This window comes from Lissotriton vulgaris, chromosome 8 (genome assembly GCF_964263255.1).
Source record: "Lissotriton vulgaris chromosome 8, aLisVul1.2, whole genome shotgun sequence".
Taxonomy (NCBI): Eukaryota; Metazoa; Chordata; class Amphibia; order Caudata; family Salamandridae; genus Lissotriton; species Lissotriton vulgaris.
Window position 1 is genome coordinate 456,920,324 of NC_141696.1, and position 25,247 is coordinate 456,945,570.

The window sequence follows — 25,247 nt, forward strand, 5'->3', positions numbered from 1 at the left end:
GCACCTGTAGTTTAGTACTCCCTATGTATTTAGGCCACAGGTGCACGTCAGGACATAAACTGCTTGTCCATGTAGTGCAAAACACCTACATTGATTTTTTATTTCTGCAAAACTTACCCCTCTGTTTTGCACGTATGGTTGCCAATGATCGGGATGTCTTTGGAGTCAAATGGGGTCTGATAATGTGTCTTATTGATCCCAAATTTGCAAGCCCTACAATGGGAGCATTTTCTGAACCCTGCAGTAGGCTGCAGCCATGTAGTTTTCTGTTTTAACTCAGGACTGCTCCTATCCAAAACCGACCCCATGCTTCTAGCTCTACGGAATGTTATCAATGGCTTATTGGGCAAAGTCAGATTTAATATATTGTCCGTAAGCACTCTCGGCCAGTTTTTCTTGATTATATACCTGATCATATTCTCCTCGTTGCAGAAAGCAGTAATGAATCTGGGGCAGTTGTTGGATTCTGCACCCAAGATTGGGGTAGGTTCGGTTATATTTCTGTCGGCAGCCTCTCCAGAAAAAAGACTTTCCCTAGTTCTCAAATTAGCTTTAGCCGAAGCCTGATTGAAAATCCTGTCCGAATATCCCCGTACCTTAAGTCAGGCCCTTAATTCGCTTACACAATACTCAAAATCAGAGGGGGAGCTACAAATTCTTTTAAGCCTCAGAATTTCCCCTTATGGGATACTGCTGATAGTATTTTGGGGTGGAGGGTGGAGGCTGGAGGCGTGCAATGTGGTGTTTCCTGATGTGGGCTTTCTTTACAGTGTGGTTTCTAGTCTGTTATTATTGACATAGACCTTCACATCCAAAAATTCAATCTCTTTTTTTGCTAATATGGGATGTGAATTTGAGGTTCAGGGATTTCTTGTTAATTTCTTCTATGACCATTAAGGCTTCCCTTTCCTCCCCTTGCCACAAAATGAAGATATCAGCTATATAACGTAGATATCTGATAATCTTTTCTTTAACCTATACTGCGTGTGTGGCGTTGAGAACCCACTCCTCCCACCAGCCTACGTGTAAACACGCATAGCTGGGGGAGAAGCAGGATCCCATCGCCACACCCCTCAGTTGCCTCCACACATCCTTCCCAAAAATGAAATAATTGTTATTTAGGAACCACTTCATTAAGCTTAAGATAACCTTGTTGTGCTCATAGAATTCTGAAGATCTTTTGTTCAAAAAATGCTCAGCTGCCTTTAAACCACTCATGTGTTTAATGCTGGACTCCACGTCCAGTGTTATTAATAACATGTCTTCTTGCCACTTAAGATCACAAATTTTCTGCAAGAAGTCACTAGTATCACAAACATAACTAGGCAGACTAGTTACCAAATCTTGCAAAAAGAAGTCAATGTATTGTCCGACTTTTTCACTTACGTTTTTTATAGCTGAGATAATCGGTCTGCCTGGTGTGGGCATGATGCATTTATGAACCTTTGGAATGAGGTAAAATACTCATATATACATACACACACACACACACATATAGTGTGCTTTTCACATTAAAGTTGACCATGGTTAATATAAGTCTCAGTTTATATAGTTCACTATAAAACTATGTGATCTTTTGGCTCATGTACATGGTTTTTTTCTCCTCCTCTCATTTCAGGAGCCACACTTCAGGAGTATGATCTAATTAGGACCATATTCCTATTGTTTCAGTGTATGTGTGAATGTTTATCGGTATGTGTTCCATGGTAAGCTAAATAATGAACCGCCGCTCCTGCACATAAAACATGCTTACCGCAATGTATAATCTTATACGTGATATCTCTTGAAGGTGATTCATTAGAAAGTTTCACTGTGTGATGGCTGGGAAGAGGACTGTCACCAGGCTATCATGGAATGTTTGATCCTGTTTGGTTTGGTGCATGTGAACCGTGAGTACTTAGTTTTCACTTAAGATCTGCACTTTTAATTGTGCAGATGACGCGGTTCTCCTCGGACGCACACCAAGGAGTCTACAGATTTTAATTGATGGTTTTGTACTTTTTATGGGCTCATTAGACCTGTCTGTTAATTTGAGTAAATACTATGTTTTAGCAGTAGGCAACAAACCCTGTAATAAATGTACCTTCACAATAGGGAGCCATAGGATAGGGAAAGTTAAATCATTTTCGTATCTGGGCTTACTATTTGACGGTGCATTAAAATTTAACTGTTTGGTGGAGGAACGCTGCCGCAAGATGAATGTCACAAATGGGGCAATTGCAGGATACGGACGAAGGTTGGGGAGATGGTGCCCTGAACAGGTTTTGAACTTGTATAACTCCATGTGTTGCTCTAAGGTTACCTATGGGGCAGAGGTGTGGGGCTTTGTGAACATTTGCCAACTTCAGCAGGCAGAGAACAAACACCTACGCTCCGTCCTGAAAGCCCCAGAGAGCCTAGCTGCATCAATTAAACACAGGGAGTTAGGGATATCTTATCTTAAAGACCTGGTGAAGGTTAGGCCTATCTTAGCTTGGTTAAAAATCTGGGAAAACCCAGAGGCAACTTAAAGCAGGGAAATTATGAATGATTGCCTGGGAAGAGATAAATGGACGCGAATCCCGTGGCTCAGTTATGTTAAGTCTGCATTGGAAATCTTGGGCCTTGGGAATTTATTCTCTGATCCAGCAGCAATTACCCCACAGCATAAAAGGACTGTAAAAAAAAGCGTTTCTGGTACACAGGGCCATACAGAGAACAGAGCAAGAAAGGGTCAAACCCACAGTGTATGCCTATAACCTAGTAAAGATCAATGAAGGAATGGAACCTTACTTATATTTTATATATAACGCTCAGGACAGGTTTTAATGAGCTGTTTTAGGCTCAATCTTTTTTTTTTTGTCCTCATCTGCCTTCCCCTCCGATGGAGAATACCACCCACCATGCACGACTTTGCTGACGTGATATGTACTATTGGTGGGAGATATATGTCGAGAAAATACAGTTAGGGGTGCGTTCTTTTGACTCCATCTAGGTATATTTCAACCTGCCGGACCTTGTTCGGAACTGTCCTAGCCCTTGGTCCAAAAGAGTAAAGATGGCATAATCATCTGACCCGGGGAAAAAAAAAACCCGGATCATCTCCAGTTGGTCAGGAGATCCCAGAATGCCAACTTTCTCTTATATACAGATTTCTTTAGGTCTCTTTTGGAAATCTCGTATATTGATGTAATTCATGAACAGTGCAAAGGAGGTGTCTTCTCTACCCACAAATCTGTCTTCTCGCCAACAAAATTGCATAGAAAAGAAATGACTTTTCCTTGCCCGTGATATTGCCTTCTGTCCCAAAGATGACAAGTGGGAGAGTTATTGACAGGGAAGTGTTTAGTATGGAATTTAAAGTGTTTTTCACGTCTTCCCAAAATTTTGATATATTAGGACATTCTAGGAACATATGTATATCACAAGCATCTGCTAAGTTGCATTTATTACATTTTTTGTCTGTTTGATATTTAGAGAGTTTCCGTGGTGTTAGATATGCCCTATGTACAGAGAAAATGTGATTTGTGCATTTGTTTATTGCTTTCTAATGCAGCTGCTGCCATATCCTGGGTAATCTGCAGAACTTGAGGTAGGACTCTAAAATATGAGCGCAATGATGGTGTAATATCACCCGGGGCTTTCAAGCTCTTATTCTTGATTTTATTCTTATTTTTTTATATCTTTTAGTGTCTAGAACTGATTCAGATTTTTTTTTAAGTCCTGTGCTTTCTTGTGAACCTCCCCCCAAGTGCTCACTGGGACCTGTAGTTCTTTTCCTGAAGTTTTGGCCTTGCTCCTTGTTACTCTCACTTGAGATTCCTTGGTCTGATCCTCACTATAGCCTCTTTTACAATCACGATTTGTGACCCCCCTTGCATTAGTTAACCCCACCTTACTTGGGCAAGTGTTGGTATCACCTTGATCCTCCAGTTCGGCCGGTTCTCTTTGAGCTTCTCCCGTTTTTCCGTCTATCTCAACATTTATCTCAGCATCTGCTGCATCTATTGCCTTGCAGTGCTTTTTTTTGCTCCCTCCGCCGTTCTCTGCCACCGTGTGAAATCTCTGTGCAGCGGCCACCCGGCCGCGCCTTATCTCCGCTGCCGCCCGCCACCAACACAGTCGAGGTGCGGAGATCGGCAAAGGTAACACTGCCAGCGGGCACATCCACAAATTCAAAGTGCCAGTGACAAAAAGGGGTAATTTAAGAGAAGGACCGGATCAGCATAGAGCTTTTCTGTGCTTTTACAGCTCTGCACCTCCGATCCTGACTAGAAGCATCCACCGGCTGATACTGCAACCGAGAGTCAAGATTTGAAAGTCTGCAGATCCGAAAGAATTCTACTTCTACTCCCCACCTCTCCGCGCTCTGATCCTGATCCTAAGCCTGAGAGAAGCCGCCGTGAGTTACAAACGAATCCCCGGTCACAGCAGCGGGGAGTCGATAGCCTGCACTCCTGCAGGGCTCCGCCCTCTCCTCTCTGCGCTCCGATCTTGAGCCCGTACTCGCTTGGTGGGGTGTGAGTAAACGCTGTGAAGCACAAGTGAAAACTTCGGTCAGTACAACATTTTCAGAAGGGTCCGGGTTTTCTCTCAGTTTTCTCCCGCTTTCTCTCACATTACGACCCTGGTGCGAGCGGTAGCAGTGTAGGTTTTAGATCGGCTGCTTCCAAGGGCGTGCGTGCTGCTCTAACCTGCGGCCGCCATGTTTCCACAGACTCCGACTTAGGCTCAATCTTTTACCGTATTTATTGGCATCACCATTAGGGTATTCATCTACAATTGAGCAGAAGGGAACCTGCGGCTGCGACAATAGGTCTCCGCAGGATTCCCTTCATTTTGTATTGTTATGTTCTTTTTATTCTGAGCCCAGGCGTAGATTCTTGGTTGATATTTTAAAAAATGCTAACATAAAATGTGCTCAAGAAGCTTTGATCTTTTTACAACAAGCGACTGATCCCCTTACATTGTGTTGTATTATCAATTTTATTAAAGTAGTGGTACGTCTGAGAGCAACTAGAGGGGGGGAACTGTGAGGTTTTAGTGATAGGTGTTAAAGGCCAGTTATGTTCTTTTTTTAACATTGCAACTTGTTTTTTATTAATATTGGGATTCATGTAAGTTTAATCGTTTTTTAAAGGGGGGAAAAATGGGGGGCGGAATGTTCATTGTATGTTTGTACTTTTATGGTGATTTTTAATCATCGAATAAAGAATCCTGACTGACTGACTGACTAATTGTACATTGCTGAGTGCCCTTTCCACTCTCCTTAGAAGAGGTCCTCCTTTTCTCCTGCTCAAATGATTTAGACTCTTAGGCAAATCCATTCTCACTTACTTGACTGAATCTGTACTTGTTTCTGCCTTTTAGAGGCTTTACCTGCTGACATATTCTGCCTGATGTCTCCCCAACTTGTCTGACTTCTTAGCTAAGCATATTAGGGAACTCGCCTTAATGGGAAGCTGTGTCTAATCCATTTGCTTTAAGAAAACTTTTAGACCTGACAGTCTTAGGGGATTCTTAATTCTTAATCCAAATGTTTTGGCTTTTTCCCATCATTTGTTTATGCTGAAATTCATTTATGTTAGTCTTAGGACTCTGTGCACTTCACCACGGCTAACCAGTACTAAAGTGCTTGCACTCACCTCACTAAACATGGCAATATTGACCTGCAAATAACTGGCATATTTAATTTACGTATAGGTCCCTTGTACTGTGGTATACCATATACCCTCGGCCTGTAAATAAATGCTATTAAAGGACCTGCACCACTTTTTATGCCCCCCACTTAAGTAGCCCTATAAACCTTGTCTCAGGCCTGCTATTTCATCCTGAATGTAGTTTTAAACTGCCAATTTGACTTGGCATTTTAGCCTCATTCCAAGCCTAAAACTTACCTATCATTGCATATAGGTCACGCCTAAGGTTGGCCCAATGATGCCTATTTATGTTTTACTTTTCCATGTAGTGCAAAACACCTATATTGATTTTTTATTTCTGCAAAACTTACCTCTCCCAGACGACATTGGGTTGCCTTATCACATTTATTAAGTGCTTACGTTTGATCGGGGACAGACAGTATTTTGTATCTATGAAATTATAATTAAAAATCATTTTTAATTGGTTAAATTGGATTTTAAATCACAATTTTGAAAATGCCACTTTTGAAAGTTGACATTTTCATGCCCTTAGGCAATTGGTGCCTGTAGGCTTCCCTACATCATAAGACTGGGTGTAGTTGGCAGTTATGCTTTTATAATTCCTCCTAGACAGTCACACAATGGAAAAAATGGTGGTGCCTGAATGGGCCACCTCCTGGCAGGATGGGGGGGGAGCTGGACCCAGCCACACTTGCAACTGAATAGGCTGTGCTCTCCCTTCTTGTGATCTAATTTGTGCATTCTTTGTCTGTCTTTAGATATTTCTGTTTCCTCGTTGTTATTGTATCTCCGCCCTCTGGTGTGTCCCCCTGCCTCTACCTTCTCCTTTCTCCGCTGTTGCCCACACTTGTAACCTGACTTTTGCATTTTTGTCTGCTTGTTAGGTATTTAGGTATTTCTGCTTTTTCCTCGTATGTGTTGTACCCCTGCCCTCTGGTGTTTCTCCCGCTCCCCGCTCCCCGCCACTGCCCCCTCGCCGACCTGCCCCCTTTTTCTTTTGGTACCCTCCGCCTCCCAGCTGCTCCTCCCTCCTACTTTATCTCATATGGAGGCCACACGGCGCCTAAGGCAAGCCCGTCTGCGCCCGTCCGTGCCTGGACCGCGCCCAGTGCCAGGACCCCTGGTCCTCACAAAGACCTTCCCACCCGACGAACATACAACAATACCACCCTCCACGCACTCAACGCCGGCGGGAACCCAGCCTGCTACCGAGCCACCCCGAAACAGACGCACGTACCCTTCACCTGCCAAACCTGCAAATTCGCCTGCCTCTGACCCTGCCTGGCACCCGCCAAGCCCAGCACCAGTAACAACCACCTCATGTGCATCCTGCTTAACACCTGCTCCGTCCACAGGCACGCCGTTGAACTCTGGAACCTCCTCGACACAACAGCACCGGACGTCGCCTTCCTCTCGGAAACCTGGGTGAATGCCGCCTCAGCCCCCGACATCGCCATAGCCATCCCGGATGGCTATAAGATCACCCGGAAGGACTGCGTCAAATAGACCGGAGGAGGTATGGCCATCGTCCACAAAAACACCATCTGTATCACGACCAACTCCGACGACACCCTCACCGCCGCGGAGCACCTTAACTTCCAGATACACACCAAGCCCAAGACCACCCTCAGAGGCACTCTCATCTACAGACCAACCTGACCACGCACACAATTCAGTGAAGCCATCGCAGACCGAGTCAGTTAGCACGCCCTAACCTCCTCAGACTACATCCTCCTAGGGGAGCTCAATTTCCACCTGGAGAACAACAACGACAGAACACCACCACCCTGCTGGACAACCTCGCCAACCTCAGACTCAAGCAACTGGTGGACAACCCCCTCCACTACGCCGGCCACACGCTAAACCCATCATCTCCTCCAGCAAGCACATCTCCTTCAGCCACTCCACCGAACAGCTGTGTCTACTTCAACTTCAGGAGAACCACGACCCACCACCACCCACATCAGATACCCCGCAGAAACTGGACCAAGATCACCACCGACCAACTCACAGCCTCCCTCAGCCAGCACCCTCCCACCAACTCGAGGGACCCCAACAAATCAGCCCGCAATCTCACTCAGTGGCTCACCGTCTGTACCAATGAACTCGCATCATTGAAGAACCCTCCCAGCAGACCCGGCAGCAAGAAAACCTTGTGGTTCACCAGCGACCTCAAAAACTCCAAGAAGACCAGCCGCACCCTCGAGAAAGCCTGGCGCCACGACCAGACAACAGAAAACATGACAGGCCTCAAGAACGCCATCAGAAAACACCACCAGCTGATCCGCACCACCAAAAGGACAACATTCAAAGAACGACTGGAAAACAACACCCACAACAGCAAGGAACTCTTCTGCATCGTCAAAGAGCTCTCCAACCCCAGCGCCTGCAACAATGACTTCACACCCTCGCAAGACCTCTGCGACTCACTCGCCTCGTTCTTTCACCACAAGATCGCCGACATACACAAAAGCTTCCGTGCACAAACCACGCTCCCAACCACCGAACCAGAGCCCCCACCACCACCCTCTGCACCTGGGCCCCGGTCAGCACCGAAGACACCACCCGCACAATGAACACCATCCACTCCGGCTCCCCGGCCGACCCGTGTCCACACAGCATCTTCAACAAAGCTGACTCCATCATCGCACCCCAAATCCGGAACATCATTAACAGCTCCTTCACATCTGCCACCTTCCCGGAGAGCTGGAAACATGCCGAACTCAGTGCCCTACTGAAGAAACCCACCGCGGACCCCACGGATCCATGAACTTCTGCCCCATCTCGCTCCTCCCGTTTCCTGCCAAAGTAATCGAGAAGACTGTCAACAAACAACTCTCCGCCTTCCTCGAGTCAAAGGGATCCCTCGATCCCTCACAGTCCGGGTTCCGAGCAAACCACAGCACCGAGACCGCCCTCATCGCAGCCACCGACGACATCAGGTCCCTGCTCGACAACGGCGAAACAGCAGCCCTCATCCTCCTGGACCTCTCAGCAGCCTTCGATACCGTATCCTAATACAACGCCTCAGCAACACCGGAATCCAAGGAACGGCCCTGGAGTGGATCATCTTGTTCCTCACTGGAAGAATCCGCCGCCCCCTGTTCCGATCTGCGGCCACCGAAGTCATCTGTGGCGTCCCGCAAGGCTCCTCGCTCAGCCCCAACCTCTTCAATGTCTACATGAGCCCCCTCGCAGCCATCGCACGTCAACACAACCTAAACATCATCTCCTATGCTGAAGACACCCAGATGATCATCTCCCTCACCAGTGACCCTACCACCGCCAGAGCCAGCCTCCAGGAATGAATGAAGGACGTCACAGAATGTATGAAGCTCAGTCGTCTGAAACTGAACTCAGACAAGACAGAAGTCCTCATCTCATCCTGGTACCATCCCCCTTGGCCCGGGACGACTCCATGTGGCCCTCTGCCCTGGTCACCGCCCCCAAGCCAACGGACCATGCACGCAACCTGGGCTTCATCCTGGACTCCTCCTTCACAATGACCAAACAAGTCAACGCTGTCTCATTATCTTGTTTCAACACCCTGCGCATGCTCTGTAAAATCTTCCGATGGATCCCCACCGAAACCAGGAAGACGGTCACCCAGGCCCCCGTCACCCGCCGACTGGACTACGGGAACACCCTCTACGCTGGCACCACAGCCAAACTCCAGAAAAGACTCCAACGCATACAGAACGATTCGGCACGACTCATCCTGGACTTCCCACCTCACAGCCACATCTCTCCCCATCTGAGAGACCTGCACTGGCTCCCCGTCAGCAAGAGGATCATGTTCAGACTCCTCACTCACTCCACGACATGGGACCCAAATACCTCAACAGCCGCCTGACATTCTACACACCCACCCGCCAGCTCCGTTCCGCCAGCCTCGCCCTCGCCACCGTCCCACGAATTCGCAGAACAACCACCGGAGGAAGATCCTTCTCCTACCTGGCGGCCAAGACATGAAACTCCCTCCCCACCCACCTACGGCGAACCCAGGACCATCTCTCCTTCAGGAAACAACTCAAGACCTGGCTGTTCGAGCAGGAGCAACTCCCCCTCCCCCCAGCGCCTTGAGACCCTAGCGGGTGAGTAGCGCGCTATACAAATTCGCTGATTGATTGATTGAAAGCAGTTGTCAACCCCACATTGTCTCTGCATATACCTTGAAACCAGGGAAAGGAGTCAAGAGATTCTAAGCACTTCAATAAAAACATCTAGAAATTGCTCCCACTTCAAAGACGGCATCAGGTATAAGGATAGGGCCTTCAAAACAACTCTTCAATTCATAAAATTGCGTGATGGCTCCAGATTATCAAGAAAGCTGAATACAGACAAAGGCTTAAAACAAGGATCTATGTATGTTTCACCTGACACAACGGCTTGATACAATCAAGTCTCATGCACTGCAATTGAGAAGCTTATCATTATTGCATCTTTCATTCAGATGATGTGTTGATAAAGAGATTAACTAAGGTTGGTCTTTGAAGGTCATTAACAGAATTGACGGAATATATAACAACAAAGGAACGAGAAATGAACCCATCAAATGTAAAACAATGTTTATCAGCAATCGTCTAAGCACCAAGCAGAATTTCTGGCTTGATGATAAACAGAGGAAATAAACTGTTATAAATGTTCGGCGCTTTACATGGATAACAGATTAAAACATTAAAACATCAAGAGCAGAAAAAGTATGTTACAGAGAACTAGTGCATTAGCTTTAGTCTTTAGGATCGTGGCAAAACAACTGAGGGGGTCATGCTACAAACCACTGCTTGTCATAATAGTGGCAAAAACGCTCCCAACAATAAGGTATGCCAGCGTTGCTTTACACGGTAAAGATTCTGTCCTTCAGAATAAACTGTTATTTGCAACCCATAAAAAGGTCTCCCAAATCTACCAGTCAGTATCATCAGCCCAGGTGTGACTTGAATTTGGTCTTATAAATCAAACACTAGGGAGAATGTATAACACAATAAAACTCTTGTATAGATAGAAACAGAATACAGTGTGCTCTATACTCATTACTAGTTATGTGACCCCCAGCGTCACCCAATGGTATGGAATCGTATAGCGCTTTTTCACCTATCACCACAAGTCACCTTTTCTGCACTACAATCACTTCATTGCTATGTATGCATTGATATGTATACATAATGTTCATACAATACAATCTTCATTTTTTGACCAAACAATTGTTTTGTCTTTATGGTGTGTTCCATTTATTTCAATTTAGTTCTTATAAAGTGTTGTTGAACAATTTTCTACATTTTTAACATTGAGGCCTAGATGTATCAAGCCTTTTGCGATTTGTTAAGGCCGAAATTCGCAGAATTTCGGCCTTAAGGAATCGCAAACGGACATTTAGCATCTTTTGGGATGTATCAGAAATTAACAAAATAAGGAATCGCAAAAATTTGCGATTCCTTATTTTGCTTATGCATTTAAGGAATCGCAATTTTGCGATTCCTTAAATGGCATGTATGTATGTATGAAACTTTTTTAAATTGCGAATTCGGGTTAAGGATTTGCAAAATAACTCCAATTTGAGATTCGTGTTAATTTGCGAAATCCTTTTAAAAAACAAAATATGACTATTTTGAAGGTGGCATGTGACACACATACATGACCATAGGGCATGTATGTGTGCCATATGCACACACATGTAAGTTTCAGGGGTGCAGCAGGGTGTCCATGAGACACCCCTGCACCCTTGAAATAATTCTCAAATTGCGAATTCCCAATTTGAGAATTACTGCACAATCATTCTTATGGGCCTCCTGGCCCATAGAAATGAATGGGAAATTATTCCTTAATTGCGATTAGCAATTTGCTAATCGCAATTAAGGAATTTTAAGGAATCGCTAAAAAATAGCGAAATTCTACATACATACCATTTTGCACTTCTCAAATAGCGATTCCTTAACAATCGCTATTTGAGAAGTGCAAAATTGTTTCTTGATTCATCTGCCCCTAAGTTTGTAATGTTTGCTATTGAAAATAAAAAATTCAGGACGTATTACACACATTTAACAAAGGAATTTTCACTCTCCCAACAGAGCCACTTCTTTATATATCATATTACTCTACTCATTAGGGCCCTATGGACAGAACTTGAAAACAATAAAAAGAATCTGCATATAATCAATATCTCCAAAAATCGTTAACATTTACCTGCACGGCCAAACTATGGAACAGTAATCTCCCTTTTTCAACTTTTAAACAAGTTATAAACAAAATGGCAACATTCCATTCCTTGTTACTCGAGAAAATCATTTTCAGCCTTAGATCACATGCCTGGATGATGATAAAAAATTGTAGGACTCTTGCACCACACTTTACTTAAGTATTACTTTTTATTTAAATCTAACAAGACAGTTGATGGCCATACGCTTTGGAAAATGATCATGATTGTGAACCAGCCAAGTTTGGTACATAAAGGTCCCACAATATCTCGACTTTGCAGCAGTAAAAAAAAGGACCGTATTAATTTAATCTGCATATGCCCTATGCTTTATAAGGCAGGTGTCGCTTTATTAAGAAAAGCCCTAATTATCAGAGGATTAAGCACATAAGGACATGCCGAGCTGCTATAATGCAAGGGCTAGATCAGTCAGAGCCTCAAAGGAGCTGCAATCTCGCAAAATTTCTAAACCTTGACGACCAGGCTTTGAAAACTGAAATTCAATAGGAGCATTGAGCATATCCTTATATCATTAATTGGTGACATATTATGGTTTAAATGTTCGAAAAAGCATAAAACCAACATGTAATTAAATACTATATTGAATTAGTTACCCGGAGGTCTTATGCCTTACAAATGTTAATTTAATTCATCCAATGGTTATAATAGTCTATATTACTATGAATTCTTTTATAAAGTAAAAGGTGTTCTGTTGAATTTGGAAACTAAATTAATTGTGGATCAAATTTTTTAGATTATCATGAGCTATGACTGAAGTTTATTTGACCTCTGTTTAAGATGGTATTGGACTTTATTACCTATGATCGGGAACATGACTAGTTGCACAAGAAGACTATATATCATGGGGACAACAGTGTATATTGTAGAATGTGAAGATTTTCTGATTTATTAAGACATTTTATTGTACAATTTAGGAACATCATTGAATGTACATGAATACTATTAATCATAACTAGCGAGAGTTTATACCCTAAAATGTGAAATTGTGTCTTAAATACAAGAAGACATTTTATTGTACGTTTTATCTATGTGTTAATTATTAAGGTTCTAATTAACTAAACTGTAAACATTCACATAAAAAAGAATTAAAAATCACTTTTCAGTTCACTTTCTGGACCTGCAGAAGAGGAAAGCCTGGTCCTTTGGCCTGCTGCGTATTTCACAAGACTGCTTTTCTGCATCTGGAAAGGATGATTTACTGCCTGGAGTCTGCATGGACCCTCATAGCTCTGCCCTGCTGCTAGATCCCTGCTTTATCACCTGAATTCAAGAAAAACAGAGTGACTCCAAAGACTAGTTTACTGGCCTCCTCTTCACAGCTAAAGGACATACCAGGCTTCCACCATCTTGAACCTGGACCTGGAACAAGCCTGACTGAGTCCCAACCCCTCAAAGTGCTGCCCCTTCAGTCCTGGACCCCTGGTGTTATTTCTAAAAGTGCTCCAAACCTGTGGAATTTTTGGGCTAATAAACTGCTCTGAGAACCAAGGGAAGTCCTGAGGTGCATCTCCGATAAACCTGACTTCGCAGTAGTTCATTATGCTCTTTTCCACAGCATCAAATCCAGTTCAGTGGCCCTTTGCTAAAATTCTCTTCTGCTACGGCCTCCTACCTCATCTCGCTGGAGATTTTTGACTTACATAAAATGGACTAAGTCTGAACGTAGGAATCTAGAAATCTTTACCACTACTTCATCCAGCGGCTCCTCGATGACGGGGCTGTTAATCGAATGACTTTTTGTGATTCACCCTGCCAGGGATTGTGACTGTTGCATGACCCAGGCCAACATCTGAGTCAACCAACAACCCAATTTCTCACAAAAACCTTGAGCAGTTTGTTTTGTAATTTGCTATTTTGAATTTGTTTGAAATATACTGTTTTATATATTCATGTATTCACTACTGATTGTTGACAACATTAAATGATGTGAGTTTGTATCTTTGCTAATCTGCTACTAAACCTTTGTGGTTTGCAAATCTATTATCCTATGTTATCATTGTGGGGCCCAATTGCTTCACTGTCATTGATGTAATGTTGATTTATTGAGTCATGCCTCAGTCTGGGACTAAAGGTTCATCCACTGGAGTGCGGCTTGTACTTGAGTTTGCACCAACAATCTGTATGGCTGCAAACCCAATCCACCCTGTAATAGTACCCTTCTAGTGCACTGCCCATAAATCAGTGGTGTCACAACCCACTTGGGTTCATTTATAGAGGTAAGTGCAGACCTTACTCCTTAGGAAATACAATTCTCGAGAAAATTGTCACCCCTAGAGATCTGAGGTGGTTTAAGGATTGGGAGTGAGACTTAAGATGAGTAGTAGGAAATAGCCCCTGGTGTGCTGATACAGACCTTTGAAGAGCTGAATCTGAGACCAACTCGGAAACCTTTTCTTGATTCTGTAGATCATGTCGATTAGAGCCTCTGTACCCTGGTGCATGTGTTCTTTACTGTTCCAAGCACCTCTGACGGCGTACCAGAATTTGGTAAGCTAAAATACAAAGCAACATTGGTACAATGGTTCCATATGATTATGAATTATATATGGAACTGCAGTGTTGGTGATAGTGCTTACCTGCATCAAACCAAAGCCGCCTCCTGCCTCACACCTATTAGTACGGAGACAGGAGGCATGGGAAATGATTGCCGCAATCACGCCTGGATCCATGCACAAAGTGTGTCCAACTTCCAAAATATCTGTTTTGTATTTGGATATGATTTCAAGGTCAGCTTCTGCCTTCTGGTGGGATGCATTGACCCCTGCAGTGAAGATGGTAAAGTAGTCAAGATTATAATTCCCATTGTTGTTTGATCATTGACTTTCTTCCCACTCAAAAATCCAGAGATACAGGCACAGGTATCAAAACAGACATGGTCAGTACCCTTTTATAGATGCTGCAACACCATTTGCTAACTGCATAGCAACATAGTAGAGCTGTAGGGCTGCCTCTGCTTAAAAAACATTTTTAGAAACAATCACAAAGGGGAAGTGGCCCTTTTGGACACCTTACGGTTTGTGAATGGATTATGACCTACTTAAAGTAGGCGGTAAAATGTGAATGTTTTGTGACCACCTTTCGGTAACAAAGCCTTCACACATCCCATTGTCACTATTAGGTAGAGACACACTAAACATGCCCCTTATTAATACTGAATTGCACACCTATTTTGCAAATAGGTAATAGGTTACCAAATTTTGAAATAGGTCTTTGTATATAGAAAAATGCCTTTTTCCAGTCGCAAATGGCCTGATTCTGTGAATTAGGCGATTTGCAACCTAAAAAAGCATTGTACATCTGGCACTTTGAAACATAGCTTTCATAAAACATGACCGAGATTATTCACAATGTAGTATGGGTGATTTGAAAATATAGTGAGTCTGCCTTTTCTACATGGTCATTTTCCCTGTTATTGAACTCTGTGAAAGTGCAAAACAGGAGTACATTGCTGGTGCTCCCCTTTAAACATGTTTAAATTGTCTTATCCCTTATTGACATATTTAACTTGCTAACAGGTCTCTAATATATGGTGTAGAATTATGCTCAGGACATGGAAGTTAAACAGCACCTGTGGGATGCAGCACCTATTGTGCTATCCGTACGTTTGGCCTGTAAAATATGGCTTCAGGCCTACCATGTGTAGAATGACTACAGCAGCCTAAAACCTTCTGTAAAACCTGTCAAAATAACCATTTTTGACTTGTGGCAATCACTGCTTTTAAATATTATTAACCCTTTCGATGCTCATGATGAGCTCAGCTCGTCATGTTGCACAGTTGAGCTGTGCTGATGACGAGCTCAGCTCGTCATGAATAATGTAAAATATCAATGTCCAGCACAGGAGGGGGAAAACGCCTAGCAGCCAAGGTGTTAAATCACCTCTAGGTACACTTTGTTGCCCACACAGTAGTGTCCCTGATAATTAAAAATGGAACATGTACAGAATGCATTTGGCATGTTTCTCCAGGGACTATCCCCAAAATGCTGTTTTTATTCACTGGGCTTTAGCTGTATCCTAGAAAATTTCAAAGTATGATTATAAACTTTAGTCTATAACTTTGAACATGAAACACGTATAAGAGCCATGAAGACCCCTTGTCTGATTAGGGTAGTTACAGCCAAAAACCCCTATTGTTGCCACAAGTAAGTCCCTAACAGATATTTTACTCAGTTCTCACCAGAGGTCCTGCTCGCTTTCTCAACAACTGTGCCTTATGGCGCCCTACTGGTTGGGGGATGAAGTTATCTTGGCTACTGAGGGACGTTGGGGTCAAGAACCCTTATTATTGGCAGCAGGTACTCCTACACAGTGGGATTTCTCAGACATCATCAGAGGCCCTGCCACTTTGTCAGATTCTCTGCAAATGTGCCTCCTGGCACACTAGTGTTGGGGAATGAAGTCTAGAGGTGAGATTGCAGGTAAACTCCGCTCTTCTGGTGGTTGGCAGAGTTTTTGCTGAACTCTGCGTTCCAACTTCCAGAGTTTACCGCCCATATCATCAGAGACTCACACACCCACTCAGACACTCAAATACCCACTTACAGTACCATTCTTTTCCTTTTACCACACTTGGAGCCGGGGGCAGGACTACAATCTCCAGACTCCCTTTCAATCAGCCATGCTCCCGCTGCATTTGGGATGCACCTGGAGGTGCATAAAGACAAACACAGTGAAGTACGGGCCAAGGGTGAGCCTGTATGTACTTTTCTGAGCCCGATGGGGCTGGGCTGGGCCACCCCCACCCCCTTCTTTGATCTGAGGACATCAGTAAGTTACTGTGCAAAGTCAATTTGGTTTTGTATTGTATTCATAGTGGGCAACCGTGGGCACCTGCGACAGTTGTATTGGTTCCAGGTTGCACCACTCTGTGGGGATGCCTTTTGAAACTCTCTATCTACTGGGCAAGATTTGGCAGTCACTGTCATTTTATACCATCGGTAATTTCCTGGATAATGTGACCTAAAGTTTTTTAAAGCACAATTAATGATAAGAACTGGAAAAAAAGGAAACAAACCATGGGCCCGATCGGAGGAGGGAGCACAGCAACCACTTTGGATTCATTTTTAAATAGGGCAGTCTCAATCAAAAAGTCCTTTATTCGGTTTTCATAATTTAGGAGAACCATGAAAGTACATTCAGAAAATTTACATAAAATTAATAATCAAAATCTATCGTTTAAAATTTCAAAAAGTTAAAACATTGGTAATGAAACCGACGATTAAAGTGCTAGGGTGCAAAATCTGATATGGATGAGCAAACTAAGGTTACCTATGAATGCCTAAAAATAAAAGGTGGCTCCATTCTTATTTACTCTATACAGTTCATCACCAACTCTAGGTTGGGCCTGTGCCTTACAGAAAACTTCAGGAATTGTACAATACTTTTAGCGACACATGGTTCCCCTAAAAATTGCAAGATGAGATAGCCTGGACGACATCTGCGAAGGCCCATGGTTTTTAATATCGGAATCAGCATCGCTTCCTAGGGTCTTTAAAAAATGTACAAAATAAGACCAGATGAATTGTTGTTTGGATAGAAACTTCATCGCACGGACCAAGTGATAATTTTTTTGACCAGTCATTTACTACTGGAAAGGTCAGCAGGCGATGGAATATGTCCAACCTAAATCGTGTTAGCAGAAACCTTTCATAACCACTCAAATTAAATGTGTGATATGGCTGAATAGTCAATGTGATTTGAATCGATAACATGTGTTGAACTGAGGTTTTGGTTGCCTCGGTGGCCAGCCGCAGTTGTTCCGGATGGTTTAAACATGATTTTTTGAGGCCTTTTTGAGATATCTCTGAAATTGTTGTGGGGGTGTGGTAATATGTCCCAGTTCGTTCAGAAACTTTTTGGTGTAATTGAGACAGGCGATCTTATTGCCATTTTCGAGAGAAAGTCAATCCTGGATAAGTTCTTGGCTAAAAGTGGTTTTAGTGCATGACCAAAGACGGTGCCATAAGAGGATTGGTTGTAGCTTGACTATGTCAGTAACATACGACAGGCCAAGTTCCAGGTGGCAACTATAAGTAAAGGAACCTCGGGAAACAGCGAGGAGAAATCGCAGGAAACTATTCTCTACTTTTTGAAGGACATCCACCTTACCATAACACAACACCCCTGCTCCTTAGATTGCAACACTTATGCTTTTTGCCTGATACATTTTGATCAATTTAGTAGGTAGTCTTTTTCCTAGCCTTTGTACAAAATTCACTAGTGCAGTTGTTGCCCACTTGAAAAGCAATGTTCTCCCCTCAATTGCCTGCCTCCACGTGCATTTATTATCCATTAAAATTCCTAAATAGGGATACGTCTTTGTGTTCTCGAGTTTCATATTTTCAATAAAAATATCCATAATTTTCTTGTGTCTAGAGCCAATGGACATTACAAAGGTTTCTTTATATTAGTTCTAAGGTCTAAGTAAGCCATGAAGCTGTGGTTCCTCTTGAGAGCGCGCTGAAGTACTAGGGGGTTTCGCGCTAGGATCACAGCGTCATCGGCGTAGAGTAGGGCGGGTGCTGGACATTTTTCTATAAGGGGTAAGTTCTGGCACCCCTTCACCATCGCACACACCAAACCATTTGTATAGAGCGTGAACAGAAAGGGCGCTAGGACACAACCCTGCCTTACCCCCCTCTCCACCCCGAATGACGCCATGAGTTCTCCCGAGCCCGAATCCCATCCTGGCCTTAGCGTTGGATAACAGTTCCAACGCTCAACGGGAGCTGGACAATGGTCCCATTGTGTATAATTTACCACATTTCTAAATGTGTTTGCTTTGTGCAGAAAGTGATTTCCATAGTGTTTGTGACAAAATAAATCAGCATCATTTGCTGAGTCCAAATTCAATCATCAGCATCAAAAGCAGCATAATATTTCAAAATAGGAAAACAGAGCCTCTATGCCCTGAACATCCCAATCATCAGAGTGTATATTTTGTTTGACCACATCCCCCATTGAAACACGTAGTATATTGGGAACATTAATAACCTCTGTGGGACCATGGATTTGAAACCTTACAGCATCCAATACAATCCCATCCAAAACGGGACAAGCAGCGATATTTACAAATGTCTGGTCCTTTTCATGATGTGTGATGAGGAGTGGGATGCCAAAGTTCCATCAATTAGACTAATTTAAATTCTCTCTTTCTCTTTAACGTAGTGTCCATTTACAAAACATTAAAAATACACTACAAATCCAATCGACATGAACAAAAAAAAATGAAAAAAGCAATAGTCCAAGTGGGTATCAAAAAGTGTTTCTTAAACCAAACAGCAAAAATCTAAATTTTTGATGGGGACTTTGATACAACAGAGTCAGTGTCAAACAAAAGCGTAACTGGGTAAATGCAAATGTATGCAAATCAGGCATCAACAGGTCTGTAGGGTAGGTATGCTCTGTCTTATTAAGGGCACCACCAGCTGGTGTATTCAACAAAGGATCAATAACAATAGGCATCTCGATGGCCATGTCCGGCCTGGTGGAACTTGCCAGAGCCAAAACAGAATCTCTCAGCATCGCTGGACAAGAGACTGCTGGAGTCATACTAAGAAGAATCGTCCACTCGCTGTAATTTGACATTGTCAATGAAGATGTACCTGTTTTCCTTGCAACCAGGAAGAGGTGGTAAAATGACTGTTCTTGTACCCTGCACTCCAAGCACAGAAACTGGTGCACGATATGAGCGGGCCAAACTCCTTCTTTTTTCCACCTTCTCTTGTACCAGATCACCAACTTGGGGTAGCCGGGCAACTACTGGAATCTGATGAGCAGCATCAGATGTGGAGGGCAAATGTTCCTTTGCAAGACTGTCTCTTGTCTTTTGTAGGGCGTGTAACACAGTCCAATGCTCATCAATGTCAACAAATGCGCAGACGCCGCCATGTCTAGACCCTCAAGGTCCGGAACAAATATTTTGATGCCAACGAGCATTTTGTATGGGGTCCGACCACCCTGAGACCTTCTAGGGAGATTATTAAGTGCACGTTGCACGCTATAGAGATGGGCTAGCCAGTTCCAGCCTGTGCGTAAGACCTTAGCTGTCAAGGATTGCTTTAAGTCACGGTTCATTCGCTCCACAACCAAATTGCTCTCAGGCCTGAATGGAGACGAAAATTTTACTTGGACCCCCAATGAGGGAATGGCTTCCTTGCATGCCTTAGAGGCGAATGCTTGACCCTGGTCTGAGTGAAAAGTACCACATGCAAAAATTCACACAAAGACACGCTCATCCCTGATGACAGTGTGGGCATCAGTACTCCTTTGTGGCCACACTCAAACAAAGCGTGTGCACAAATCAACTGCAACTAAGATGCACTTATGCACAGTATCAGAGGAGAAAGGATCGCAGTGATCTAAATAAACACACCCAAGTGGTGTATTAGATATGTACCACTGTGTCTGGGGTGGGCGCCAAGCAGTTGAAGGTTTAATCTACTGGCATATGTCACAATAAAGGACATAATCACATGTCTGTTTGTACAATCCACGCCACCAGTAACGCTGTTGTAAAAGAGATACAGTAGCTGACACGCCGGCGTGAGCCGAGGTCATACCCTCGTGAGCTGCTGTTATCAAGGATTGCCTGCGGTCACCGTTAGGAATCAACCTGTCACCAACGTCTTTAATTCTCACATAGGGAACTTTATCAGGACTTAACAGATAACCGTATTTAGATGGGAAACCTCTAGGGTAATTACCTCCCTACTCTGTTGCGGCAATAGCTGCCAAGATGTCATCATCAATCTTACTTTTGGAGCGTGTAACTGCTGCTACTAAGTATGTCGCAACTGCGGTCTTCGCTGCTTCATCAGCAAGACAGTTGCCAACAGCGTGTACCCCCACACATTGGTGACCAAGAGTATGAATTACAAACAAGAGTGGGAGATTTTCTTTAAACTCAGCCACTCGAACCTAAAGCATTTTGGTTTTAATCGTGCAACCTTTGGAATCGTGATAGTAATTCTGAGTCCCAAAAAATAGATTGTATTTGTAAGACTGAACAGAGTAGCAAGAGTCACTCACGACACGAGTAGTCACACAAGGGTCTGCGTACTCAAGTGCAAGCACCAGAGCACATAGCTTAGCCTTTTAGGCGGTACAGTCCCCTAATGTCTGTGTATGCACAACACCGGACTTGAACTCTCCATAGTACCGACCACTATTGGGCAGGCCGCAGAATAAGCATGTTTTGAAATTGTCGCTGGCTGTGCCTATCCGTTGGTGTTATGATACAATGGAAGTACTCCAGCGGGCGCATGGTCAGAGGAGCAGGATGAACAAATTCATACTGCAAGTACTCTTGTGTTTGCAAAGAGGAGTCAAAGATGAACGTGTGATGAAGATGTCAAGGACGTGGCCCATTGTATCCACCTCGGGTGCACAGCTTTTGAATTCGGTACACCGGCTTTCGTCACTGCCTCCAAGACAGGATACGGTGTAACAACCAACATGCATTTCCCCTGCGACAGTGCTCGTTCTTTCAGAATCGCCATTTGCACTGCAGTCAAAACTTTTTCCACAATGTCACCCTCAATAAAAGTCAGGTACGTGAAACCAACTGCGCCTGACACAATTTTTATCACTAGATTTGTGTGGTTGTCGCAAGTCAGTAAGAATTTAGATTCAAGAAGATCAGACTGCAAAGATCATAAAATTGCAGATTGTTCAGGCAGCCAGCAAGATTTGGTAAAAGTAGGTTGTAACAATGCAATTTCAAAAAACCAAGCAGAGATTGTAGTTTTTCAAAGTCGTCGGAGCGCGCAGCAGTGTGCATTTCTCCAGGAAGGGAGGTGCTAAACCTTGACCTTCATTGTTGAGTTCATAGCCCAGGTAAAGCACTGTGTACTCTGCAAAGTGTGACTTTGCAAAGTTAAATTTGTAACCGAAGTCGCAAACATACAAATGATGCGGTCAATACAATACAGATGCGGCCATCAACATACGAACATTCATCAGGGTCGAGTCTCATTAAAAGAGAGACAATGGGGGCAGCAAAGATGCCTGAACTGTTCTTATAGCCCATAGCTAATCTTCTGAACTCTTTCTGTTTACCGCTACAGGTGAAAGCTGTCCATTGACTACTAAGAGAGGACAGGTTATGGCTAAAAAAGCCATTGGATTTGTCAAGTGTGGTTTTAAAACGCTTACCCACGAGACTATCCACAAGGGCAGACCTGTGAGTATTCTGTACCGTGCAGGTCCACCAATGTGAGTTCAAGTGCCGGTAATCCAATACCAAGCGGTACGAGCCATCAGGTTTAGTCACAGTAAAAAGAGGTTTATTCATCAGAGACACGCACGTTTCAATCACACCTTGATATTTCAATTGTTCAAGGATTTCAGCCATGGGATCTTTCGCTTCACATTGCATGGGATATTGGGGTTGAGGCTGTGGTATAGACTGCAATGGTATCTCATGTCTGGGGGAAAATTTGTCCCCTCGACATTGAGTACGGTACAATGCCGGTGCAAGCACCTTAGTCCACTCTTCTGCAAAATTCAGGGCCTGCTTCTTTGGCACTGTGTGCACGAAAGCAGCGTGGATTACCTCCTCCCCTTGCGCAGCGGACAGAACAAAGGGTGGGGGCCAATCAGCCTCCGCTAACAAAATGTCATAGATAGTAGTGAGATTCTCCCACAATACCCCTTTTATAGTACCTTGTATGTCACCTTCAATTAAAAGGACTATTTCATGAAGTCTTTTAGGGGGAGCCACTCCAGTGTCAGCTTTTTCAACAGTAACAAACGTGTCAATTGCAGTCATCTTCAGAAATGTACACAATGCTTCCTGCACTACTGTAATTTCCGCCGCACTGTCTAGCAACGTCAGCACCCATGTCAGCTTCTGAAGCTGTGTTCTCTCTATCTGTGGCATACGTCGCTCTTAAAGCGGCAACTTTCTTCTTCTGAAACTGGGGTCTTTGATGCAGTGAGTCATCATGCTTGCCTTAACTGTCGGTCTTGTGGGGCTGCTCTCTGCTTTGCTGGGTACCCCAACCTTTGTCGCGGTCTCCTCCACTGGTGGGTGAGACAAATGCATCCTGCAAAGAGCGAGGAGTACGTTGAACAGGAATCTGAAAATGATCAGATGACTTAATATTAGCACGGTCGTGCAAATCATATGTGTGCTCAGTAGACTCAGGTATCGGCGATGCAGGACTTGACCCCTGCTTTTTTCCATGTTTTTTATTCTTTTTACAATTCTGCTGTGGAAAAGAGGGGCGCCTATCTTTATCAAACAATGCCTCCTTAATTTGTTTCTGCGTTACTGTTTTAGCAAAAGGCTTAACACCCAGACTATTGCGGTCAATGGTTTTATAAACATCAGCAATGATTTTCAGTAACTGCAGGGGCTTCTCGTTATCAGGGACTACGTGTAAAGCATTAGACGCTTGGAAGCTCACAGCATCCCCCTTAACATTAGCAAGGACCAGATCCTAAAAAACCTCAAACACTCCAATGAGTCTCATTCCAACTTCAACCTCCACCTCTGCCACGTGTTCTTCCTGGACACACTTAATGATGGAGGGCAGGACAGCCATTGACGGAGTGCTTAAGCACTTAGTACAGACCGTTGCAAATATCTTACCCCAGGTCTCACAATCAGCAACCTCTGGTATTAAGTCTTTCTGCAAACTAATCAGCAAAATCCAGTGTTTCTCAACAGGAGATGTATTAGGAAAAACTGCTTCCAGCTGGTCAAATTTCTCAGCAAGACAAAAAGATAATTCATTCTTATCTTGGGGCCGCTTGCCCATAACCAAATTAACCATGACAGGATCAATTTTCATCCTGGCTGGTCCAGCTGGTTGCCCCGCAGTGCCAGGCAGCCCTGCCTGGACGTGGCCTGGTGCACCATGATCAAAGAGGCATAGAGCACACGTAACTCATCTATAGTGACTTTATTGTGACGCGGATGTGGCGTGTAACCGGCCAAGACCGGCCAAGTGGCCCCTGGAATTGAAAAATTACCCAACCGAACCACCGTACCTGATTGAGGAAGGGCGCAGTTAAACCAAATGCAATGCTGCCAAGCTGGAATAGGAATCTCCAGTGTCCTATATGGGACATAATTCAAAGGCACAGCCGTGAGAGTATAAGTGTGAAACAGACCAGAATCTGCATTTACTGTAGGAAAAGTAACACATGAGTAAAATATCTCAAACCGGTATGCCGCTTCAGCACTCACCACGAAAACTAATGCCATGCCATCCACAGTGACGCCATTGGTCTGCAATTGATAGCGGACGGACATCCTACTATGCTGAGGAATGTCAACGTCAGAATAGCATTATCAAAGAAAGAGTGAGGATGTACGAGAACTAGTTCATATCCCCTGGGTAATTATGTTTTATCAATGAGAACAAGTCTGTGAAGACGTAGTGAGAAATGTGTGATGTTGCCAAATGAAAGAGATTTTCTTTCTTAAAAAAGCCAACTAGGTTGATGGGTGAGTGCTTTATTAAAAAAGTTAATCCATTTCATCTGGCAACATCACACATTTCTCACTAGGTCTTCACAGACTAGTTCTCATTGATAAAACAGAATCTCAACATCAGCAATAGCGACACAGGAGATTTAAAAGTAGTTTGTGAAAGAAATGTAGCGCTAAAGGAAGTAACTCAAGATGAACCTTTTTTAAATTGTCAAGCTTGAAAGAACCTATTTAACTATAGGACTTTGCTGCACGTCCTAATCCCTCCCACACCACACCCAATTTTACTACTCCTAGTACAGCTAGATTGCACCTTCTTTCAGATGCGGCCCCTTTTGTGGCAGTAATAACAGGGCTCCCACTCTTACATCAAAACGAGAGAGAGTCCACTAGGGACCTCTTAGATAAAACTAGGGAATGGTGCAAACAATACTCAAGTGGAGAATATGACATATCCCTCTCCATCATTATGGCAAGAAGGGTGGGGTGTGAAGGACACGGGGCAAAGAATAATAATGGAGACTGCATCGTCGTCAACTTCTCAGGGAGAGATGTTGCCGAAAAACTACTCTGGGATAGGTCCCCCATTGTAAATAACGATATTCGACCCCTCCCTTTAGGGTATTTCTACCCTTCGTGGGGGAACAAGAAGCCACGTTCCTGCTCCCAGGGGGCATTAGGAAAAAGAGACACACCCACACTAGGTCCATGTCACTTTGCCATGTATCCCAAGAGTGGTACCACTACTTCTATCTTCCAGCACCCACCCCCAACTATGATACCTAAACTGATCTCTGATGACAAACAGACTGGGGGTGTCCCATTATCTAATCGCTTTACACCACTGACACATCTAGGCAACTCTGACTGACTACACAAGCCAGAATATACTAATCACACGTCTCTCCCGATCAAAAAAAATTATGTAGAATCCTCAGTTGGAACATTGCC

At 43.8% G+C, this 25,247-nt stretch overlaps 1 protein-coding gene across 1 annotated transcript in view; it reads right to left on the bottom strand.

The window, feature by feature from the left end:
• LOC147697174 (lysozyme g-like) overlaps positions 1-25,247 on the bottom strand; it is a 451,950-nt gene that overhangs the window by 262,745 nt on the left and 163,958 nt on the right. Inside the window, exons 3-4 of the mRNA XM_086936115.1 lie at positions 14,430-14,614; positions 14,207-14,345 (exon numbers count right to left, since the gene is read on the bottom strand). Coding sequence (XP_086792241.1) covers positions 14,207-14,345; positions 14,430-14,614 — 324 coding nt within the window. The remainder of the gene's footprint in view (positions 1-14,206; positions 14,346-14,429; positions 14,615-25,247) is intronic.